This window comes from Plecotus auritus (genome assembly GCF_963455305.1).
Source record: "Plecotus auritus genome assembly, chromosome: 9".
NCBI lineage: Eukaryota > Metazoa > Chordata > Mammalia > Chiroptera > Vespertilionidae > Plecotus > Plecotus auritus.
In genome coordinates this window covers 36,595,883-36,618,881 of record NC_137783.1, presented here as the reverse complement: position 1 = coordinate 36,618,881, position 22,999 = coordinate 36,595,883, and the positions used below count along the sequence as shown (strand labels likewise).

The window sequence follows — 22,999 nt, the reverse complement described above, 5'->3', positions numbered from 1 at the left end:
TTGCGGGAACTCACACGTGGGGCTCTTGGTGAAGCTGGTGAACAGCAGCTCCAGAGAAGCCCCTACATTCCCACAGAACACCTTTGGACTTCTTGCTCTGGCCTCACACCCTGCATCAGTCAGCCCTGAAGAGTAAAATGCACTGATTCCCAAAGTTCTGGACTTTGGGTATTGGAAGCACACATATTTTTCAACAAAATCATCATCTTTTTTTTATTCTCATTTTCTCAGTGAATGTAGAGCTTCTTATCAGGAACCAAATATAGGTCCAGTCTGATATTTCAGCTATTTCTCGCTAAGGCCATGTGAATACTGTGTGTGTGTGTGTGTGTGTGTGTGTGTGTGTAAATATTCCTGACTTATTAAATTTCTTCCAGTGTGTGCAGCCTAGAGGAAGATACCCCAGCAGGCCTTGTGCATTGCTGCTGCTTCACTTCACATCATGAATATTCAGAGGCTGCAGTCGTTGAGGACTCAGGTGGCAAAAATAGTAAGGTGATTGAAGCAAACCCCAACATGAAAGCCAATCTGCATTTCAGTGACTCAGAAACCCTGATTACAGTCCAGGTCCCCCGTCCTCTGACCCTCGGAGCACATGAGAGGAGAGTCCTGGGGAGCGCCTCTGAATCGGGCATCTGTTCCATACACCAACATGCGCACGTCTCTCTGTGTGATGTGTTGTAATCAGCATGTTGTTTGTAAAAGACAACAGGCCCTTCTGTAGTCCTCTCCCTCAAAATGCATGTAGGCTCATAGTTCAGCATAAAGGATGCACTGTGGAGACCAGCAATGCATGAATTGTTTTCCCCATAATGCAGTCGGGATCCCCACCACAAAATTTCGTGTATTTTGTGAAATCTCATTTTATATATTTTGTCACCATCAGCAGTTAAGCTAAAGTAGGAACTGCTCCATTCTGCTACGGGTTAAATTATGCTCTGTGCAGATCTAGTGGTGAGGCTTAAATTGCAGCCCTGTCTTTTTCTCGCAGGATTCTAAAATAGGTTTTCAGAATCAGTGCTGGGTTTTTGCTCCTGCATGAGTGGTGACTCTTGATTTTTTTCCCTCCGGAGAAGCATCCTTTGCAGCGTTCCCCCTTCCGAGGAATCACTTAGACACTTCCAGCTGGTGGCAGGGGACACAGCCATAATACAGCTTCCTCTGTCCCAGCTGTCTCTCCACTCCGGTCCATGCATTACAATGGCTGCACCCTCGTGGAAGGGTTCAGGTAGAGGAAGGTGTAGGATGAAGCCTGGAAACCGTCCTCTGGGTTTTTAAAGCTTCAGCGTCTACAGCATCTTGGCATTTTGAAAGTCTTCCTGCTTCTAGTGAGAGGTTTCTCTCCCGTGATGGGAAGGCTGCTGCCAGCCTGATCAGAGGTGCCTGAGGATATCACCTTTTACCAGGAAGCCCTGCCTGCTTGAGAGGATCCTTTTCAATGCATTATGGCTCACGCAGCCTCACAGTTAAAGAAAAACAGGGATTTAGAAATCAATGCCGAAGAAGAGACCGAGAAAAAAAAGAAACACCGCAAACGGTCCCGGGATCGGAAGAAAAAGGTAGCTATGTGTGCCAGGGCACAGATCTTGCCTGGCTTCTTTCTCTTTTAATCTCTGCCCAGCATCTGTGAGAAGCATTAAGGGCTATTTTTGCATGCTGTGTGGAGTGTGAACTGGGTGTGTAAATTGGGAACAGATGATACAGTCCGATGGCCGACGGATGGGCAAGGCGAGGGGAGAGCCTGCCCCGTGTGGGGTGATTGCAGTGCTGATGCGGAAGGAAGGGGTGCTCTCACTCTGCACAGGCACCGGCATGTTTCCATGACACAGAAAGGTTTGCACGGGAGTTCAAAGTAGTTTCTTTCCAGCCCAGCCAAGGTTAAATGGACTGCGGGACTTAGGTTGGAGGGAGAGGCCAGGGAGCCAGGCTTTTACTTCTTAGAGGTCTGTCTCAGAAAGGGAGCTTTTGTGCTAGAACTGTGTCACATGTGTGTGGCTCAGGCAGATCTGTACCCTTAAGGAGGTAGCAGAAATAGTCATTTCCTGCTTTGCGTTTGTTCTTTTTTTTTCTTTCTTCCCTTTTCTTCCTTTCTGCCTCTTATTGCTATGTGATGCTTTTCGTCAGGTTGTGCAATGAAAAGAAACTGCTAGAAATAACTTTCTTTTGTTAAAACCATAGAGGCTTGTTTTTTTCTCTGCCGGGTGAGAGTGATAAACTTGAATGTAGGAATTCCCATGACATGGCAGGGCCTGGCACCCTTCAACACTGATTGCTTTCAATCAAAGCATGGACATTGATCATCGCCTACTGATATTCTCATGCAGGGCAAAAAATAGCAATCTTCTAGGTCAGTGGTGTTTGATTACTGAGTGTTTGGTGGCTGTGCCCTTAAATATGACTCCTAGGTACCGGCCCGTGGGAGAGGCCCCAAAGCAATTTTCTTCCATGGCAATGAATAAAAATTGATGAAAACTCTGTGGTCTGAATACAGAAGTGGGATCATAAACCATTTTTATGTCTCTTTGTGAGAATTCCCGAGGGAAAGATAATCTTCATTTGTTCCGAGCAGCGATGCGTGTTCTTTCTAAATGACATGCAGATTTCATCCACCCCATGAGCCTCTCCTCGGGGGGCAACCATGAGTATTTTTGGTGCCTTTGCTATTTTCTTGAGAGTTGGGTTCTATAGAAGACACCTCTGCCTTTTGTTACATGGCGGACTTCACGAGACTGAGTTTGGAGGGCTGCAGTTGCTTTGCCGCAAGATGATGAATTTAGGTAGTTCCCACTTCAGTATTCTTGTCAATAAACTTCTTGAACACATTTCACAGAGGTACAAACTTAGGTTAGGAAATTCTCTGCAGGCATATTTCAAAGCCTCGTACAGTGGGGGCTGTTATGAAATGGCCATATTTTGCTAGGTTCTGGCCTAATTGTATTGCCTTAGGTTTGTCTGTGGGTAGGTCACTATTGATTGCCCCCCTCCACACACCTCTGCCCACCCCCATCATGATAAACTGCCTTGAGAGAAACATGGGGAAAGGTACATCTATTTGTATAAGGACATGGTGTCGTCATTGCCTCTGTAAGTCGTTAGCTGAGCCAGGTGATGTAGAGCAGTTCCTATAGCAGCAGCGGAGGCCTGCTGCCCTGGTGCCTGGGCCCCTGTTTGACTTGGAAGCCAATAGGACAAGAGTGAGGCAAACGGAGTTTCTGGTCTCAACTGAGCTGAAGCAAATGCTTTGTGGACCAAAATGCTTTGTTAGGAGTACAACAGAGTCTGTCCGATGTCAATCTCTTAGCAACCAGAAGGGAACATGGAGAAATATCAATATCGCTATTGTCAGTGTGCAAGCAGATTTCAGTGTTTTGTTCTCAGGAACCTCAGAGTAGATCCAAAAAGTGGATCAATCCCCATTGCTGTTGTACATGTTAATTCTTAACACAGTATAAAGTGGATATTCCCTATCAAAGCTACATGTATTAGGGGAGATTTAATACTCATAGTCAAATGAACTATGGATATTTCATGGGCTCCTTTTAATGTACAAAGTTAAGGTAGGATTAGTTGGAAGATACAAGTATCTTCCCTAGATTCCTTTCAGCGGTATAGCATTTATAACTCTTATTCCCTACAAAGTGAATTGTTTTGACGTGGCATTTCTTTTTCCTACCTTTTCCTAGGATCATTTTTAAGGCATGTGGGTTACTTTGCTCCATATTGTAGGCCCCATGTCAATTGCAAAAGGTGCTTTTAAATATTCTGTGGGTTATTATGGGAATAGTCTTGCTCATATGCAGAAGTATCTTCTAGGAGCTTTGAATTACATAAAAGTAATAGCGAGTATTCTCATAAAGTCACAAAATGGAAAAGTTTAGGAAAAACTTAGAGTATCTAATTTCTAAAAGAAGACATTTGGTTCATGGTGTCCCTGCAATTCAGGTTTGAGTAAGCCCCAGATGAACCTTTTTTATAGCTACATGACACAGCATCATACAGTATGGGATATTACCAAGGATTATAACCAAACCATAACATATGTAACATTAGCCTAGAATTCACATTTCAGAAGTTTCTTTTTTTTAAAACCCAGTAAGTTTGGTCTATTTGGTCTATTATGAATATTGATAACCATGATTATCAGTCAAAAAATAAGAAACTTCTAGTAATTTATAATTAGTTGAATTTTAATAATGATATGTTTTATTCTTGGCACCACAACATTAGTATCAAGAAAAGGAAATCTGCCCTAGCCGGTATAGATCAGTGGGTAGAGCATCGGCCCTGCAGACTGAAGGGTCCCAGGTTCAATTCCGGTCAAGGGCATATACCTCAGTTGCAGGCTCAATTTCCCGCCCTGGTCGGGGCAAGTATGGGAGACTCTCACATTGATGTTTCTCTCTCTCTGTCTCTTCCTCTCCCTTCCACTCTCTCTTTAAAAAAACACACGAAACATTGAAAAGATATCTTCCGGTGAGGACTAAAAACAAACAAACAAAAAAGGAAATCTTCCTATTTGTTAAAAAGAAACACATCTAGGTAGATGAACTCTTAATCTTTTTATTACCAAATTATCTAGCTTAAAGCAAAAAAAAAAAAAAAAAAAGTTACAATGAGTATCTAGCTTAAAAGTTTCTTAGCTGCTGCATTTACAGATCTCTCTTGCCCAGGCCTTCCTATTGCTCTTCCTGTTCCTAATATACTATTTTTCCCTTTTACTCTTTTCCTGATGGGTTACTTAGGTTGGCAGCAAGGGGAGGCGTGCCAAAGGTAGGCAGATGCCTCTGGGTGTGTTAATATCAGATCCAGGCTCTCACTAAGCAGCTTGTAGAGAGGAACTCTTTGTATCTCCTGCACCCAGCAGGGTCCAGCCAACAGGTGTTGGGCAGTAGATGGCCCAGCTACCATGAACCCATGAGCATTAGAAGTCTCTTCAGCCCCTGCCCTTCCCTTGTTGCCACTGGCTTCTGGTGCCACTTACCTACATGTTTTGCCCTCTTTACATAAACTAAAATATGTTGCAGTAATGAGGAGTTTTAGGAGAATTGACCTTCATTTATTCAGTAAATGTTTTTATTATGTATGCATGTATGCTTGTAGGATGTCCTGTCAAAAAACAAAAAACAAACAACAAACTTTGAGGTGACCTAAGGAAATTTATAATAAAAAAGGAAGCATTTATGGAGTTTCCCTTTCTATATATATGACTGACGCAGGGATATACTGAGATAAAATGGCAATTCTATGATTGGTGTCAAACTCATACAGCTATTCTCTGACAGAATATTCATTGCTCCACTTTTTCTACAAACTTTTATTGAATGACTTCTATGGATCAGGCATCGCATTAATTGTTGGAGACAAAGCTGAACAAGGCATGGTTATAACAGTACACTAGTTCCCTGCAGAGGGAGGAGAAAGATAAGTGCATATATATTTAGCTCCCTACACAGAGTATGAAGAAGGAGCCGCAAGAACCCACAGAAAGAATTCAACTCAGATGGGTTCAGAGGAGGTTTTCAGTGAAGCTGAGCCTTAGAGGGAGAGTGGACAAGATAGACAAGCAGAACAGGAATCCCATTTCTAAATGATGGAAGTAGAGGGAACACTGGTGTGAAGAAAGCAAACATTGTTTTTGGAATACCTGGAACAAAGGGGACTTGAGTGTGTATGGCAGGAAAAATGGCTGAAAAATAGTCGGGGGGCAGGTGATTTTACAGGGTTGGGATTAATCCTGCTCAAATGAGGGAGGGGCCGAAACTGACTTCATGGGGATGGTAGGAGTAGGAGATTGAATAGCTTAATGGTTTAGAAGCATCACTCAAGCACCAGTGCTGAAGACAGCATCTAGGAGAGCAGTCAGGAAGGAGTGAGGGTGATGCAGGCTCAGAAATACTGAGCGTCGGAACCAAGCAAAGACTGCCAGTGGAGAGAGGGTGTCGCACACAAGAGATATTTAGGGGAAGATGCAATAGAACTTGGCAATGGCTGTATGTAGGCTGTGAAAGGGAGTGATCAGATTCTAGGGTAACTGCCAGATTCCTGGCTTGAAGCGGAATATGGAGAATTAAATTTCCTGGATTCGTGTCTTTTCTCCCAGGACCTTTATTGACCACTTAAAATGTACCAGGAAAGTATTTTTATTATCCCCAGGTTACAGATGAGGGAACTCAGGCATAAGCATTTAAGCTCTTCCTTCAAAGTTTCTACAGTAATCAGTGGTGGAGCTGAGATGTCAATTTGAATAGCCTATCTAGTTTGTGTTCTTAACTATGATATTATACAGTGTATGTAGTTAATGTTTTACCTTAAGAATTTATTTATTTTTTTTATTTTGAAAAATGAAATAAATTACCAACCCCAGAACTTCAAATCCTCAGAGACATGTTGCTGTAACAACCACACAGCAGTGTTGGGTGCTTGCTCTCAACCAGCAATGTGCAGAGTGCTTCCCATGGATTACCCTATTTTTTTCTCTCACAACTTTTTATGAGGCAGGTGTTATTTTCATCCCCATTTTTCATAGCTAAAACCAAGGCTTTCAGAGCATAAGAAACTTTTCTGAGGTCATACAGCCAGTAAGGAGTGGACCGAGACTTAACCTTGGGTCACTGGACTTTGGAATCTGTATTCAACGACCGGGTTTATTGTAATGCAACTCTAGCAGTTGCTTTCAGGATAAAAGCATTTTAAGGATTTTAGAATAGATTTCAGGAGATAGGAACTATTGAGTATTATCTCTCAATAGAGAATCTTGGCGCTTCCTGCCTCCTGCCATTTTACAGGCTTTCCCCAGGCCTAGTTACCTAGGTACCTTGGCATCTATGATGTAAGATGCCAGGCAGGGTGAGGTTTTATACTGAGCATCTGGGCTGTTGAGGGGGAGATGATTGTGTGGATCCATATGAGATGAAGGGAACCTACTGTTTCCTGCTCTGCTAAGCACATAGAGAAAGCAGGCTCCCCAGAGAGCTGGAGTCTATCAGCATATTTGATATTCCACACTGTAATTATGTGTTTACATGTATGCCTCACCCAAGAGACTATGAGCTCCCTGAGGGGGAGGTGGTATTATAGTCACCTACTACCACCTACTAAGGCTTGCAGAATAAGTAGATGGGTGGAAGAGAGTGGGAAGAAGGGAGGGGGGTGGATGGATGCACAGATGAATGGACAGATGGATGGATGCATGGGAGATGCAATATAATGATTAAGAATGTAGACTATAGCTCTGGCCGGTTTGGCTCAGTGGATAGAGCATCAGCCTGCGGACTGAAGGGTCCCGGGTTCAGTTCCGGTCGAGGGCACATGCCCTAGTGGGGGGCGTGTGGGAGGCAGCCAATTAATGTTTCTCTGTTATCGTTGATGTTTCTATCTCTCCCTCTCCCTTCCTTTCTGAAATCAATAAAAATATATTTTTCAAAAAAAGAATGTAGACTGTAGAGTAAGATTGTGTGATTTCAGGTGCTGCATTTCACAGGTGTGACCTTGGGGGAGTTATTTAAACCTCTTGGCACCTCAGTCTTTTCACCTGCAAAGTGAATATGATAGTATGTAGCTAGCCATAGTGTTGTAATGATATTTCAATGAATTGATATTGGGACAGTGCTTGGCACAAAGTAAGAGCCATACAGTGGTAGTTGTTGCTGTTGTTGATGATGTTCATAATGAACAGGCAAATAAACAGAAAAATGAGCGGACTGTTTCCAACCTCAGCCTTCAGGAATTGTGCCAACAAGTCACTGAAGCCAGGCTGGTAAGTGCCCTAGGAGTATATCCAGTTGCTGCCCTGCCTCCACTCTTCACCATTTGGAAGAGGATGGATGCAGGGAGGCTTGGTTCACTCAGGAATGGCTGTAAACCTTCATCCTTTGGCATTTCATGATATTTAGATACAGGAAAGTAATTAAATAAAACTAGTCAGCTGATTGGTTCTCTATTATCACAGTACATTTTTTCTCAATAAAGTTATGTGTTCCTTTTTTAAAAATGTTACACTTTCTTGCTCTTGATCAATTACCATTATAACCACAGCAAGATCTTTTTTTCTTTATTGATTAAAGTATTACATATGTGTCTTTATCCCCCCATTCCCCCCTCCCCAACCTCCACTCATGCCCTCACTCTTTCTAGTGTCTGTGTCCATTGGTTATGCTTATATGCATGCATACAAGTCCTTTGGTTGATCTCGCCCTTCCCCCCCACAACCCCCCTGCCTTCCCTCAAAGAACAGGGTGCAAGATCTTGTTAAGTATAAGTTATACATTTATTAATATATAAATACGTTATTTTAAATTTTTTTGTTAGTGTTGTCACTGACATTCTGTAGCTACTAAACTGTTCATTACTCTTTAGGCCCATGATCTTTTCTGTCTCTTTAATTTTCCTCTGGAAAAGTGATATTGTGTGTGTATATGTAACTGTGTTTTATTGAATGTCAATATGAAAAAATGTTCTCTTCTTTTTCCTTAAGCATAGCTACGAAAAGCTTTGGAAGTGCTTTATTTTCTTTATAGTTACATTATTAGAAAAGTTTAGCTTAATCATTTCATTTTACCCCCATTCATTCACTTAATAAAAGTGGGTTATGCATCCTCATTGTACCCGTTACTGTTCTGGGACTGGTAATATAAAGAATGGGACCTATAGGTCTATCTACCAGACCTATTTTGGATTCTGCTCGTACCACTCTTCATAGCTAGGGGAAGGACTGGAGAAAAAATGAATATATTTTTGGTGGACCTCCTTTTTGCCTTTTGTATTTCTCATATTTGAATTTATGTTAACGCTATGCCATTGTGTTATCCACATGTACAGAGGCATTTGGCTATAAGTTTAAGTTTGTTATGTAACTCGCCTCAGTCACAGAAATGGTTGGGCTTGGAATCAAGGTCTCTGTGGTTCGAAGTCCCTTGCTTGGGGTGTCATGAGTTGGAATGGTTCATCATTGTCAAATATGGCAGCAGCTTATAAAATGTATAGATTTCAATTTAGATTTAGCTGTTTCCAGTGCTTTATTTCTCAGTCAGAGGTGACCTTCTTTAATTAAGATCATTTCATCAGTTCTGTTTGAATTTAGATAAAGCCCATTGAAGTGGGTAGAATAGAGACGGACCTTTATATCTGCCAGGTCTATAGCTTGCCTTGTGGCAGAACAAAGGCCAGCCTGGTACCAACACCAAGTGAGAAGGATATATGGACTGCATAGAAAAGAACAGGGATGAGAACTTGGCCAGGGAGGGTTGCAAGGAAGAAAGTCCAAGACTTTTTAGCAACTAAAAGCCAGTGACTGAAACATTTATAATTTACCTGTAGGTACCCCGAAAAACCTTGTAACTTCAACAGTATGAACTGTATTAGTTTATCCTAATGAAATACAGTTTTCTAAGAAGTCTATACGGTTGAAGAGGGTAGAAAAATATGGTAATTAATAAAACAGGCACAAAATAAGGAGAAAGGGTGGAAAGAGAGCTAAATAGAGTGGGTCCTCAAGTGATGTTGTTTTGTTGTAACATTGATGGGATGCTGTAGGAACTTAATTCTTGCTCATAGTAAAATTGGCTTCCTTATATCATGTTTCATTTAGTCTGAGGACCTGTCGGTGACGTTAAGTGAGGACTTACTGTACTACAGTCATGGTGATGGAAAGGATGGGCTTTGGGCCTAGATGGGAGTTCATATCACAGCTGTGACTTATTAGCGTTGAGCCTCAGTTTCCACGTTGGTACCTAAATGGGAATATGAATCCTTTACTTGCATGCATAGTGTAAGAAGTAGAAATACTATAAAGACATAAAGGGAGTACTTAGAAAGGGCTTCTAGCTTCCCTCCCTTACAGTATGGGCTCTCAGGTACAATCAAGTGACTAAATAATGAGGAGGCTAAGGAACTGAGAAAACTGAATGCTTTTAAGAACTTTTACACTAGTAAGCACTCAGAAAATTATTTGATGAAACTTCTCTAATGGACTGGCATCCTTAAACAGCCCTTTGCGTCCTGCAGTTCAGCTCTTTGCAGACTTTCCCACAGTCCTTGGGGATTTAAATCTGACATTTTGAGAAATACTTCTGAAGACTTATATGTTAAATACATTTTTCATTCATTAACACTATTATTAATTAGCTTCTCTGAGTAGTTAAATGATAGCCTAGGTAGACATTGGGGAAAATTTTAAGAACCATGTGTACAGATAGAAGAAGTAAAAAATAATCTTTTTAAACAAACTATTTGCAGATGTGGACATAAACATTGCAATACTTATAGGGAGGGAAGTACCTACTTGGGCAGAATGAAACAATCTCCACTGCATAGGTTTTATATTATAATTGTTGAAAAAAGTTATGTATACAATATGTCTACAAGATATATACTTATATATTGCCAACCAATTTATCACCTTTTCTGGGTAGCATGACCACTAAAGAGGTGGTGTTTTATAGTTTCAGGATAGTTGAAGACTGAAGGAAGAGAGGATAACTGACCAGTGTAGAGTTATCACCTTTTATACATGGTTTCAGAACCCAAGTGGCCTGTTGACTGCCTTCTTTTACCAGCACATTCCCTTCTCCCCACCTCCTCAAACTGCCACTGTGAAGGCCTCTACAATTTTCAATCAGACACAGCAAGTTACTCTGCCCTGGCCCAAATTGGCCCCCTTCAATAACTGCCCCTTAGAGTTATCAGTGTGTTTAAACATTCCCATTTACCCAAACCAAATAGAAAAACTGAACCTCAAACCTGATCATCTCTCCTTTGACATTTTTATTATAGGCTGTGATTTTTTCACCTTTTAAAGAAGGACAGCACAGTGAGATAACCAACAGCAAAAGTTTATGGAGAATTTACCCCTTCTTTGTTGAGCTAAAATCCATTGAGAGACTACAGTGGGCCCGGCACTCTACCGAGTGCCTTAAGTAGATTATTGTATTGAATCTTCATGTATGGGTGGTATTATCCCAGTTCTCTGTTAGGCAAATTATAATCTGAACGTTTCAGCAAGCCCACGGTTGCATAATGAGCATAAGTGTAAAACTGAAATTCAAAACCAGGTCGTTCTGATTTCCAGCCCTGTGGTTACTCTGTAACTCTCACCCTTCACTCATTCCCCACCAGACCCAGATCACTCCAAGTCACCACTGAGAGCACGGAATACAGGGCTCCATGAGATTAATCTTTCCTGGGCCATGGAATGCCATGCTGGGGTTTTCTGCCCCTAGAAAATTCCTAAAAGGATCCTTGTGATTCTCTCTTCCCTCCAAAAGAAAGTACACAATGGGGCATGGAGGGTAGGAGGGTGATAATGCTGGATGTAATAAGTGAATTTCAAGGCACTTTCACAACACATATTTACTTGAAATGCATTCTACCTTAACAGAAACATGAACAAAATTAATTCCCCCAATTTTTGTATTTTTTATAAGGAGTGATATCATTTTGTGTTGGCTGATTTCTTGGTTTTTGAGGTGAGTTTATTCCCACATGTTTGCTGATGTCTTCCATTTCACGCTGATTTTTATGAGAAAGAAGCTGTGGAAGAAGCTGGTTTTATTAACTAACTTACTGAAGGCCTCAAAACAGACTAATTTTCAGATCCTAGATTAGAAGTTAAAATACAATTTGTGGAATAGTAAGAAATGAACACCAACTTCAAAAAGCTTCTTCCGCCAATGACCTAGACAAAATGTTAAAATTCCTTTTTCTGTTGTTGTTGTTTTTATTAATTTATTGGGGTGACACTTTACTGAACGAAATTATACAGGTTTCAGGTACACAATTCCACAACACATCATCTATACCCAGCATTGTGTGTTCACCACCCGAAGTCACATCTCTGACCATCACCACTTATACCCCGTATACTCTCCTCCAACTCCCCCATCCTGACAATTGCCACCCTGTTGTCCATGTCCAGGAGTTTTTCTCTTTTTTTTTCTGCATCCCTCTACTCCCCACCCCCGAGCCCTCCAGCACCTCCCCAACAGCTGCACTCTATGAGTCTGCCTGTATTTTGCTTGTTAGTTCATTTTGTTCATTGATACCACATATGAGTGAAATTGATATGGGACTTGTCTTTCTCTGACTGACTGATTTCACTTAGCAAAATGTTAAAATTCTTTAGTCATCCTCAAGATAGGAGATATCTCTTAGGCCTTATGAAGTAATGCTCTTTTTTTTCCCCTTGACAATAAGAACAATGAATAAAATTTAATTTGTGGACAGGAGTTGGAAAAATTGGAGTCTCAGTTTGAATCGATAAGAAACTTGCTAGCAAGTGTTAGGTTCCTTCCTATATAATAAAAGCCTAATATGCAAATCGACCGAATGGTGGAACAACCAGTCACTATGACGTGCACTGACCACCAGGGGCAGACGCTCAATGCAGGAGCTGCCCCCTGGTCGTCAGTGCGCTCCCACAGCCAACCTCCCATGGTCCCTCCCCCCCCAGCCGGCCAGCCCCGATCGAGCCCTGTTCCCCCCCTGTTCCCCCCCCCCTCCGCCAGCAGGCCCCAATCGGCCCCAATCAGGATGGCCGGCCAACCTCTCACAGTCTCTCCCCATCCTCCACCCCCACCTGCCAGCCCCATAAGCCCCTCCCCGCAGCCAGCCAACCTCCTGCAGTCCCTCCCTCCCTGCCAGCCGGCCCCAATTGCCCCAATAAGGACTGGGCGAGATGGCCCTGATCAGCCCTGATCTCCTGCCAGGCCAAGGGGCCCCACCTGTGCACAAATTCATGCACCGGGCCTCTAGTTTACAATAAAATAATTGGTAGGTGCCAAACGCTGTTCTCTGTTAATACTTAAATGAACCCTCTAAGTTAGATGGTTTTATTTTTCAGATGATAATATGAAGGCTTAGAATTTGGATTTATCAGTAACAGCAAACAAAAACAGCAGAACTTGGACCCATGACTATCGAGCCCTAAGGCTTCTCCTTCCCACCTGCCCCATTTCACTGTTCTGCTTACAGATCACTTACTATACATATACATATAAGATTCTTGCACCTGGAGAGGGCTTTTACTTTTTTTTTTCATTTTCTGATCAGTTTTTAAATCATTTTTATGCCTCTCTTTGCTACCAGTGTTATTGTCATTTGTTTTATGTGATAAATACCAGATGAGAAATGCTTTTTAAATAATGATGCATGACTTAAGCTCTACATTTTCATCTTCAAATGTTACATGGGGACGTTAAGTATTATTGCAAAGCACAGAGCAATTTTGAATCAGGTACAAAAAGATTGTAATTGACTTTGGCACTGTGGATTTACAGCAGTCTAGGGAAGCAACATTTACCAAAGCCATATCTTTGAACAATGTATTTTGTTTTCTATTAGTAAATCCCCAAAATGGTCAGTCTCATAATTTCTGGCCACATTCCTGTTCCCTGGCTGGTTAGGGGTAAAGGAGAGAGGCTGTGCGGGAAGGTTCTGAGGTCACTGACTTCCCCACACTGTCCACTGCGCCCTCCCTCTTCTATAAGGACCTGCTGTCCCTGTATGTGGTGGCTGGCCACTGCAACCTGACTCAACACATAATGAATATATTTACTTAGCTATGTCAACACTCAAAATACATTTGCCTGCCCTTAAATAATAGGAAGATAACCATATTGATGTTGAAAAATGTTGAATACAATTCATTTATTTCCTTTGAAGAATGGCCATTGTTAACGACCCCTGCTTTATTCTGCCTTCTCAGCTGGAGTTGTTCTTTGCCATCTAAAAATAAATGGTTTCATTATGCACGTTTATTCCATCCACATTTATTCCAGATAGAATTAATATATTAATACTGGTAATTCAAGCATAGGAAATTCACACACTCACTTGTCTTTGTTAGTGTAGAAGTGGCTATCCCAATAATCCTCCTCAATTCCAGGCTCTGAGTCATTTCAAAAGATGATTGTGCTCATCTTAGCGGAAATTGGATCTGTGAGGGTGACCATGAATACATTTAAAATGTGTGTTTTCTCTGTGGACTGTTATGGCCTGGCAAATGTGAGTCCTGGCCTTGGTTTGCACAGGTGTTCATTCTCGTGGTTAAGGCAGCCTGGCTTTCTCTTGCTCCACTGTGTGTGAATCAATATCCTGGTCTTTCTCCAAGTGGGATTTCCATGGGATAAGAATAATATAATTATGTGTCCATTTGACATCTGATAAGCATTATCTTTTTTATTTCTGGTGGATTACTTGAGATTTTGTTTGCATGTCAGGAAGGAGGGTGTTCTTAGGTGCACCTGGCATTCTTGCCTTTGACCTGCTTTCCTAAAGCATCACTGCAGCTTTAGCCAAACCTAAATTATTAATACGGTCTATCTGCCTGCACATAGAGCCTAATCCACCCCCCTTCTTTAAGTGCTGCCTGGATCTCTGAAATAATAGGAACATTGATTTTTGGAGGCCCCGTGGAATGAGGGAATGGGCCTCAGTGTGAGCTGTGGAGTCACACAGGCTTGAGGTTGAATCTTGTCATTGTCACTTCTTTGCTGTGTAGTCTCAAATTGGTTACTTAACCACTCTAGCCTGTGTCCTCATCCATAATGACACCTGTTGGAAAGAGATGTTAGAAAGACAAAATTAATCGAACATGAAGTGTCCAGCAGTGCAGTAATTCAACAAATGTTAAGCCCTCCCACTTCCCCACTTCTTTCGTCCTTCCTTTGTCCATTTGGAAGAAATGAGTTTGTTTTATGCTCAGCATGTTTAGTGAGAGCTTAAAATGGGGAAAGTAAATTTGTTGAAGTTAATTACATGTAGGGGGTAAAAATAAATATATGGAGAAAAATATCCTATCTAATAAAAGACAAACATGCAAATTGACCGTACCTCCGCTACACCCACCAGCCATTCAGAGCGAGTATGCAAATTAACCCAACCAAGATGGCTGCGGCCACGGAGCTGGAGCGAGCAGGAGGCTTGGGTTGCCCTCGGTGATGGAGGAAGCCAAGCTTCCCACCCACTGGCTGGCCCTGGCCTCCACTCAAGGCTACAAAGTTTCAATTATAAAAGTTAAATAAATCCCAGATACCTGCTTCTAGCTGGCCCTGGCCTCCACTCAAGGAGGTTCTGAAAAAAAAAATGAAAAAAAGGAGGGGCTGGGAGCTTGGGTCACTGGGGGGCATGGCCAGCCTGCAGACAGCCATCAGCCCCTCACCCAGGCTGGCCAGGCACCCTAGCAGGGACCCCCCACCTTGAAAGGGGTGTGGCCAGCCTGAAAACAGCCCTCAGCCCCTCACCCAGGCTAGCCACACCTCCATGGGGTGAGGGTCCATGCTGGGGGTTTGGCCAGCCTGCAAACAGCCATCAGCCCCTCACCCAGGCTGGCCAGGCACCCCAGCGGGACCCCCACCCTGATCTGGGACACCCTTCAGGGCAAACCAGCTGGCCCCCTCCCATGCATCAGGCCTCTATCTATACTAATAAAAGGGTAATATGCTAATTAGACTGGGAGATCTTCCAGGAGACCTTCAGATGTTCTTCTGGACAAAGCCATTGTGGCGGGGCCAAGGTAGAGGCAGTTAGAGACCAAGAGGGGAGGGCAGTTGTGGGTGATCAGGCCAGGATGGGATGGAAGTTGTGGGTGATCAGGCTGGTGGGGGGTGGGGCTGTTGGGGGTAAGCAGACCAGTTGGGGGCGAGCAGGCCATCAGTGGGGGTCAGATGGAGGTTATCAGGACAGTAGGGGGGGCAGTTTGGAGTGAGCAGGCCAGCAGGGGGGCAGTTGGGGGCAAGCAGGCCAGTGCAGAGGGTAGGTGGGGGTGAGCAGGCCAGCAGGGGGGGCAGTTGGGGGTGAGCAGGCTGGCAGGGGGGCATTTGGGGGTGAGCAGGCTGGTGGGGGGGCAGTTGGGGGTGAGCAGGCTGGCAGCAGAGTGGTTAGGGGCAATCAGGCAGGCAAGCAGGTGAGCAGTTAGGAGCCAGCAGTCCCAGATTGCGAGAGGGATGTCCGACTGCCGGTTTAGGCCCGATCCCTGTAAACTGGCAGTAGGACATCCTTCGAGGGCTTCCAGATTAGAGAGGGTGCAAGCCGGGCTGAGGAACAACCCCCCCACACCCGCTGTGCACGAATTTCGTGCACCAGGCCACTAGTATTTATATAAAATTTAATTATACGCACCTATGTATTGCACATATGTATGTATGTGTGTGTGTTATATTCTAAATAAGACAGTTAAGCCTAGAGCCAAATTTATGTTCCTTCCTATTAGGAAGAAGTGCAGTTTACAGAGAGGGCATTGAATGTGGTATGGAGCGTAAGGCTTGGGTCCTATGGAGGGGCAATGGCTCTCCGAAGATCACTCAATACAGCTGCAGCCTACTCCACAGCATCCCACCTCCAATGTAGGCTTCTCCTTGAAAGCTTTTCTAAACAGAGAGAAAACCAGTCCTTTTTTCCCTGGGAAGACCTTAATGGATTTACCTTTGCATTCCGATTAAAGGTCTCCCACTGGCTGCTCCCTTAACTTGCAGAGTGAAATCCACTCAGCAAAAGTTCAGTTTTAGTGACTCTCCCAGGAATGCTTCCGAGGCTGTCTGTGATATGCATTTCCCAGGGACAATTAAAGAGAAATAGGCAAACCAGACAGACGGGTTTTACTGTTAAATAGTACTGTCCAATCAAAGAAGACTTCTTTCAAAGCTTGTGACAAGATTAATACCTGTTGTGTTGCTTTTACTCCCTGCTTCTTGATTCCTTGTCACATCTTAGGACATTCTGTGAGTTCTCATACCTTAGGTTTTCTCACCACATAAGTAATTGATGTCCATTGTAGGCACAACTTTCCACACGGGGAGGCTAGGGTCACCCAGAGGAAGCATTACTGCTAGAGTTTTGAAATATGTTATTCCAGTGTTTTTCTGTAGATAGTTTTTGCTTTTCTCACTTTCCTTCCTTTCTCTTCCATTTCTCGTTCCTTTCTTTCCCTTCTGTCATTCTTTCCTCCCCCCCCCCCCCCCCCGCTCCCGCCGCCAACATTAAAGATCAGATAATAGTGGTGCCTCCTATTTTGTAACCTCATTTTCCACCCCACCCCTCCCCGCCATGAACCATATAATCTGAACACATGTCCATGTCAAAAAATACATTTACATTTTTTAAAAATCTGTAGTATTCTATATCATGAATGTACCAAAATATATCCGGCTAATCTTTTATTTTTGTACATCTCCGTTTTTGTTAAGAAGAAGGGAACAAAGGATAATGGGGCCTCATTTTTTTCCCTAAATCACAGCACTCTCATTTTCCGCTCTCCTTATTTCTGGTGATTCCTTTGCATAGTATTCCAGGCTCTTCATTCTCAAGTGAGAGCCAGCATTTACAACCTCATTTGTCACAAATCCACTAGTTGGCCTTCGTTCTAGTCAGAATAACTGTACGTTCACCTTCCCAGAATGGACCCCTGCTTTCCCACCACTGTTCTTTGTGCTGCTCTGCCTGCCATACCTTCTTCTTCCACTCTCCTTCCAGCTGTTAGGCCCTCTCCAATCCCACGGAGACACTGGGGCACTCAGCTGAGGGTGATTTCTTCCCAACTGTCACAACTATTTGTATTTCTTAACCTTAAGATACTGTACATGGAATTATCGTCCCTTGAATAAGAAGACCTTTAGATGAACAAAGTTACAAGTCTTGATTCTGACTCTTGGCGAGGCCCATAAATTGGCCATTCCAGCTGCTTTTCCTTGTCTGTTTTCTGTTGAGAACCCTGACCCAGTGCGATGGAAAGTCCTTCCCAGCCCCAGTAATTCCCTCATGCTCCTGCTGGATTACACATTCCTTGGAGCAGGATCGCTCCACATTTCTGGAGTTTCCTATTCTCGGCCCCCCTTGGCACTGCCCCTTTAAATGACAGTGGCTGCACGGCTCTGCTTTTTTCAGTGCCTCGTTAGTTCATCTGAAATTCTTTTAGAACCGTGGCCCTCAAATGGCAGAAGAGGCGCCTGGAGAAAGTGTGCCCAACCAGCCTGCTTTGTCCAGGCCTCAGGGGTTCCCCAGAATGCAGAACTTCAGTGCTAAGATGGGGCAACCCTGTCCCTCTCCTCAAGGGTATATTCAAATTGGTAGAATATGGTTGGAGTGAGAGGTCCTCTCTGCCACCTGTCTCTCAAACTCTCCGCTTTGCTTCCTTTGAGGCTCTTGCCTTCCACTGCTGGTTATGACATCACTCTTTTTCCTCTAGAAGTCCATTTCCCATGTATTAATGTCTAGTGTGATCAGTGGATGTTTCTTCCTAAGTTTTCTGTCATCTCTTGATTGTTGAAGCACAGTGGATCCTCCGTGTGCCATGCCATTGCACGTACAGGAAAGTACATACACTTGAGCTTTGGGCAATAATTCCTGCTTTCATTATATAGGGTCTCATCAAGGACCCAATCACTCTGCTTTGCTTGTCTCTCTCTGGCTCTTTAACTCCCTAGCTTGTGTGTTTTACTCATATTTTTGTTTTGATTATTCTCAAATTGCCTTCTTACTTTGATTATTCCCAAATTTAACTTACCAAAGCTGTCTCCTCCTTTCACCTACCCCACCTGAGCCAAGGGAAGGACACTTCTACCTCCCACCAGTTTCACACCTGGAGAGGCCCCTGGGCCCAGTTGCCCACCATCAGGCAATAGGAAATAGCACACAAACAGGCATAAAGAACTTACTACTTCCCAATTAAAATACAGTTTAGTTTCTCATGTGTTTGTCAGCAGGAATCTGCCATTGTTTTATTAGGAAATGCTTTGATGGGGGCCACTATAAAGCTACATGACTAAAACGTTATATGTACGAGAGAATCATAATTTACTCAGATTACATGATTGAGATAACACACGATTTCAGATTGTTTTACAATAAATCCTGGGTGGAAAAATCCATTTACCCTGCCTCCATGTTCATACCAATTGCTCAATTTATATTTACTGTATTAGTAATGACTTTTATGAACTTCAGCTTAAATTTATATAATTCAATCACTTCATTCCAGTAAGTAAATGAATGATTTCATTTAAAAGATAAGAACTGTAGAAATCTGGATTTGAACCTGTGGGACTTATGTAACAGACAAATACGTCAGTTTTGAAGGGCAGAGTTGTGTGGAAAATTCCCAGAGTGTCTGCAGTCGTGGAATCTCAGAGGTGGAAGGGACCTTCGAGGTCACCGAGCTGGGCCCTCTGCAGGTCCCGCCTCTCCTTGACAAGAGCTCTATAAATTGCTTGTCAGTCTCTGCTTATGAATTGCCTGTGCTTGGAAATGTCCTGCTTCTAAACCTAGCCCACCCCATTTCTGAGCAGTTCTTTTTTATTTTTTAAAAACACATTTTATTGATTTTTACAGAGAGGAAGGGAGAGGGATAGAGAGCTAGAAACATCGATGAGAGAGAAACATCGATCAGCTGCCTCCTGCACACCCCCTACTGGGGATGTGCCCGCAACCAAGGTACATGCTCTTGACCCGAATCGAACCTGGGACCCTTCAGTCCTCAGGCCGATGCTCTATCCACTGAGCCAAACCGATTAGGGCTGGGCAGTTCTAATTGTTAGAATATACTCTCTTATTTTGAGACTAAATCTAGCATTCTGTTATGTCCACCCATATGCCAGCTGTTTATATAGATGTAAATAGTACTGTGTCAGTGCAGCATCTTCTCTCCACACTAAATGCTCCCATAGGACATAGTAGCAGAGACCCTTCAATGTCCCCCTTAGCCAGCAGGTGGTAACCCAAATTGACATGGTATTTTGTGTGTGAATTGTCCCGGTCATAATATATTGATACAGCACAGCCTCCGCTGTTTCCACAGTTAATAATAGGAGCCAAGGTCACAGTGATTTTAGGGAGGAAACAGGGTTCAGACCCTTTTCACAGGAACTTTGGTTCTGTTTTGCCTGTGGGGTTCATCCTTACTCTTTAACTTTCAGTTTGGTCTCCTGTCTGGCATTGAAATGCTTACATTTCTGTAATTGGTAAATACATTGGGACATGTATAAACAACAGCTAAGTATAGATTTATAAAGATGCAAAAGCTTTGTCTCCTCCAATACTTACCTTCCATATTTTCCATTGTAATATCTCTCATTATTTTATCCTTTGTACTTAGCGATTATTTTCTAAGGAATTACTAAGAGCCAATCATTTGCCCTGCATTCGTCTCTTTTTCTACAGGGATTCTGTCCTTCCATTTTTGTTTCTGTTTTTATTTTTTTACCTTCTTTATCACAAAAATATTCACTAGAATTCAGTATGACAGATGACACTACTTCAGTATCAGATACCAGAAAGCAACAAATTAGGTAATGTGCTCAACTTTAACAAAGGTTGATTTTTTTATATATTTCAAATAGGTAAAATAGTTGGCTTCTTAGAGATGAACTTTTATGGACTGAATCCTTAGAAACTAAAGCATGTGGAATTATTTTGACAGAAAATTTATATTATAAAAGGCCAGTGGCCGTAACACCGTAATGACCAAACGACCAGTCACCAGCAAGTGCATTGATGGGTCTCCCGGCGAGGTGGGTCTCGGTCTCGCCGTGCAGCAGGTCTGGGGTACCACTGGTGCAGCAGGTCTGGGTCTGACGCGATTTTGCACACTGGGCCTCTAGTTAGCTAATAAAATAGGTACATAGAAGAACAGAATTCTGAAATACTTTTTGTTGTGCAGTGAATAGGAAACACATGTGTTCTTTTGGGTCAACAACATTTCAATTCAACAAATATTTATATGCCTTGTGGATACAAAGAGAAATAAGACATATTTCTAGTCTTTTGGGAACTGGTAGTTTAAGGAAGATAGACAAGTGTAAAAGAATTAAAATAGTCTTACACAGTAAGTCCTTAATATCATTGACAGTTTCTTGGAAACTCCAACTTTAAGTGAAAAGACATATAACAAAACCAATGTTACTATAGACCAGTGGTTCCCAACGTGAGGCACATGCCCCACAGGAAGCAATTTGATTTTTAAGGGAGGCAATTCAAGAATGAATTACTAACATAAATTTTTTGCATTTCTTATGGTTCTAGGGGCCTCATATACAGTATATAAATATATATTGTGACATATTATGCATTTCAGTTCTCTATTATGTTTTGAAATTTTATTGCTTTTTTATATCACTTCATATTCTTATTATTTTTTAACAATTTCTTAGTGATTTCTTCCTCAGTACTTCAACTGTCCTTTTGTTCTTTTATTTTTCTCTTTCATGGCTGCCATGTTCTTTGGAAGCTTGTTTAGACCAACTTATTGGCCTTCTAGACTTCCTCCACGTGAATAGGAGTTCACTTTTTGAATAATAAGAATTATATGTCATGGGGGGGCGGGCATCAGGATTTTAGAGATGCTTAGGTGGGGCATGGCCAAAAAAAGGTTGGGAACCACTGCTATAGACTAATTGACTATAAACAGGAGTGAAGTTCCTATGGTATATTTTTGGTTGTAAAAAACATCACCAAACTTCTAAATAAAGACTCAAAACACTTCTAATTGTAAATATTTAAATAAATGTGAGCTATACATACATTTAAGAAAGATGAATACAAACAAGTAAGATAATTCCTTTCCAACCTACTGATCTAGGTCAGGGTCATGGGTGGCTGGAGCTTCTTCTGGTAGCTCAGAACACAAGGTGGGACCTGCACTGGACAAGACACCTTTCCTTCACAGGGCCACTCAGAGCCACCACACTCACTCAGACTGGGACAATGTGGCCACGTGAACCCATTTCTCAGTCACATCTTTGGGATGTGGGAGGAAATTGGAGTACCCAGAGAAAACCCATGCAGACATGGGGAGAATGTGCCTACTCCACACAGCGGCCCCAGCCAGAATTGATTTTTTCTTTTTAATTTGAGGGCCTGCTGTAGTTGATATAAAAAATGTATACAAAGTAATATAGAGGCCAGATGAAGGGATTCATCTAACAGGGCGGAGGATTGAGTGATGGGGACACTGAAGCTAGCACCTGGGGACCGAGAATGTGAGCAGATGGGGTAGAGAACACAGCAAAACTTGCACAAGTGGGATTGATTGGACGTGATGGCTTAATGTGGAGGAGAAAGGAAGGAGTCACGAAGGATGCGTCAGAAATGCCCAATGTGCACACCTGAGAGGCCGCTGACACCTTGTATTATGAAAGGAACGCAGAGGGACTGGCTGACCCTTGTGGGAGATGTGCGCCCTCCCTTTCTGCTTTCCCTTTTCCCTGTCAGCTATTAATATTTTTTTGCAAAGTAAAAAATGTTACTTTATGTTGACTTTTAACTTGGATTTCAGTACGAGCTACAAAATGGCAAAGCTCTGTACTTGGAACACCTGAGAGAACAGAAATGCACTGAGCTGAAAAATTAGAAACCTGGAGAATCGTCACTGAATTATTTTGAGAAGTGTTGAAGCCATTGCTTTTTGTCGAAGCTGTCACTCAGTGGGCAGGATGGATTTAGAAGTGCTAGTTAACAGGCATCTCAGAGTTAGATGTATGACAGTCTTCGTGATAAGAGCTGTGATGTCATATTCATGCTCTCCCATGTACTGTAAGTATTTGTTCTATTCACAATGAACCCTTTTAAACAGTGACCTGTTTTAAGGTATTCTTCCAGTTTGTGAGCAATGTATTTACGGTGATTTTTTTTAAAAGAGGGAAGTAGAAAAATAGAAATCACCCATAGTAATCTTCATGATCATTTAATACAATCCATTTCTTTCACATAATATCTCTAAAAGTTTAATTTTCAAAAGTTTACTAGAGAAACAAAAAAGAAAGTATCTTGGAAAATAATTTAATACAATAGTGTTTTTTTTCTTTACAAATGTGTTCCTAACAAAAATGGGCATGATTACAGTTGTGATCTAAGAATACTCTGAAAATTTGCCAAAGTGATTGTAACAACGTGCACTAGATTTAACTTTCCTCCAATGTGCTTTCATTGAAAGACTAGTTCAAGTTTAGAGCTGCATTTCAAAGACGTCTGCAAAAATATTAATACACACAGACCTTTTATGAAACATGTCTGGAAA

At 42.4% G+C, this 22,999-nt stretch overlaps 1 protein-coding gene across 13 annotated transcripts in view; it reads left to right on the top strand.

The window, feature by feature from the left end:
• ANK3 (ankyrin 3) overlaps positions 1 to 22,999 on the top strand; it is a 488,871-nt gene that overhangs the window by 177,420 nt on the left and 288,452 nt on the right. For 7 of the 13 annotated variants that reach the window (XM_080640929.1, XM_080640917.1, XM_080640927.1 and 4 more), the window contains exon 1: positions 681 to 1,559. The exons of the other annotated variants lie outside the window; for them this stretch is intronic. In XM_080640929.1, the coding sequence (XP_080497055.1) occupies positions 1,446 to 1,559 (114 nt within the window). In that variant the 5' untranslated portion in view covers positions 681 to 1,445. Of the gene's footprint in view, positions 1 to 680; positions 1,560 to 22,999 lie in introns of those variants that run through there. 13 annotated transcript variants of the gene reach the window in all.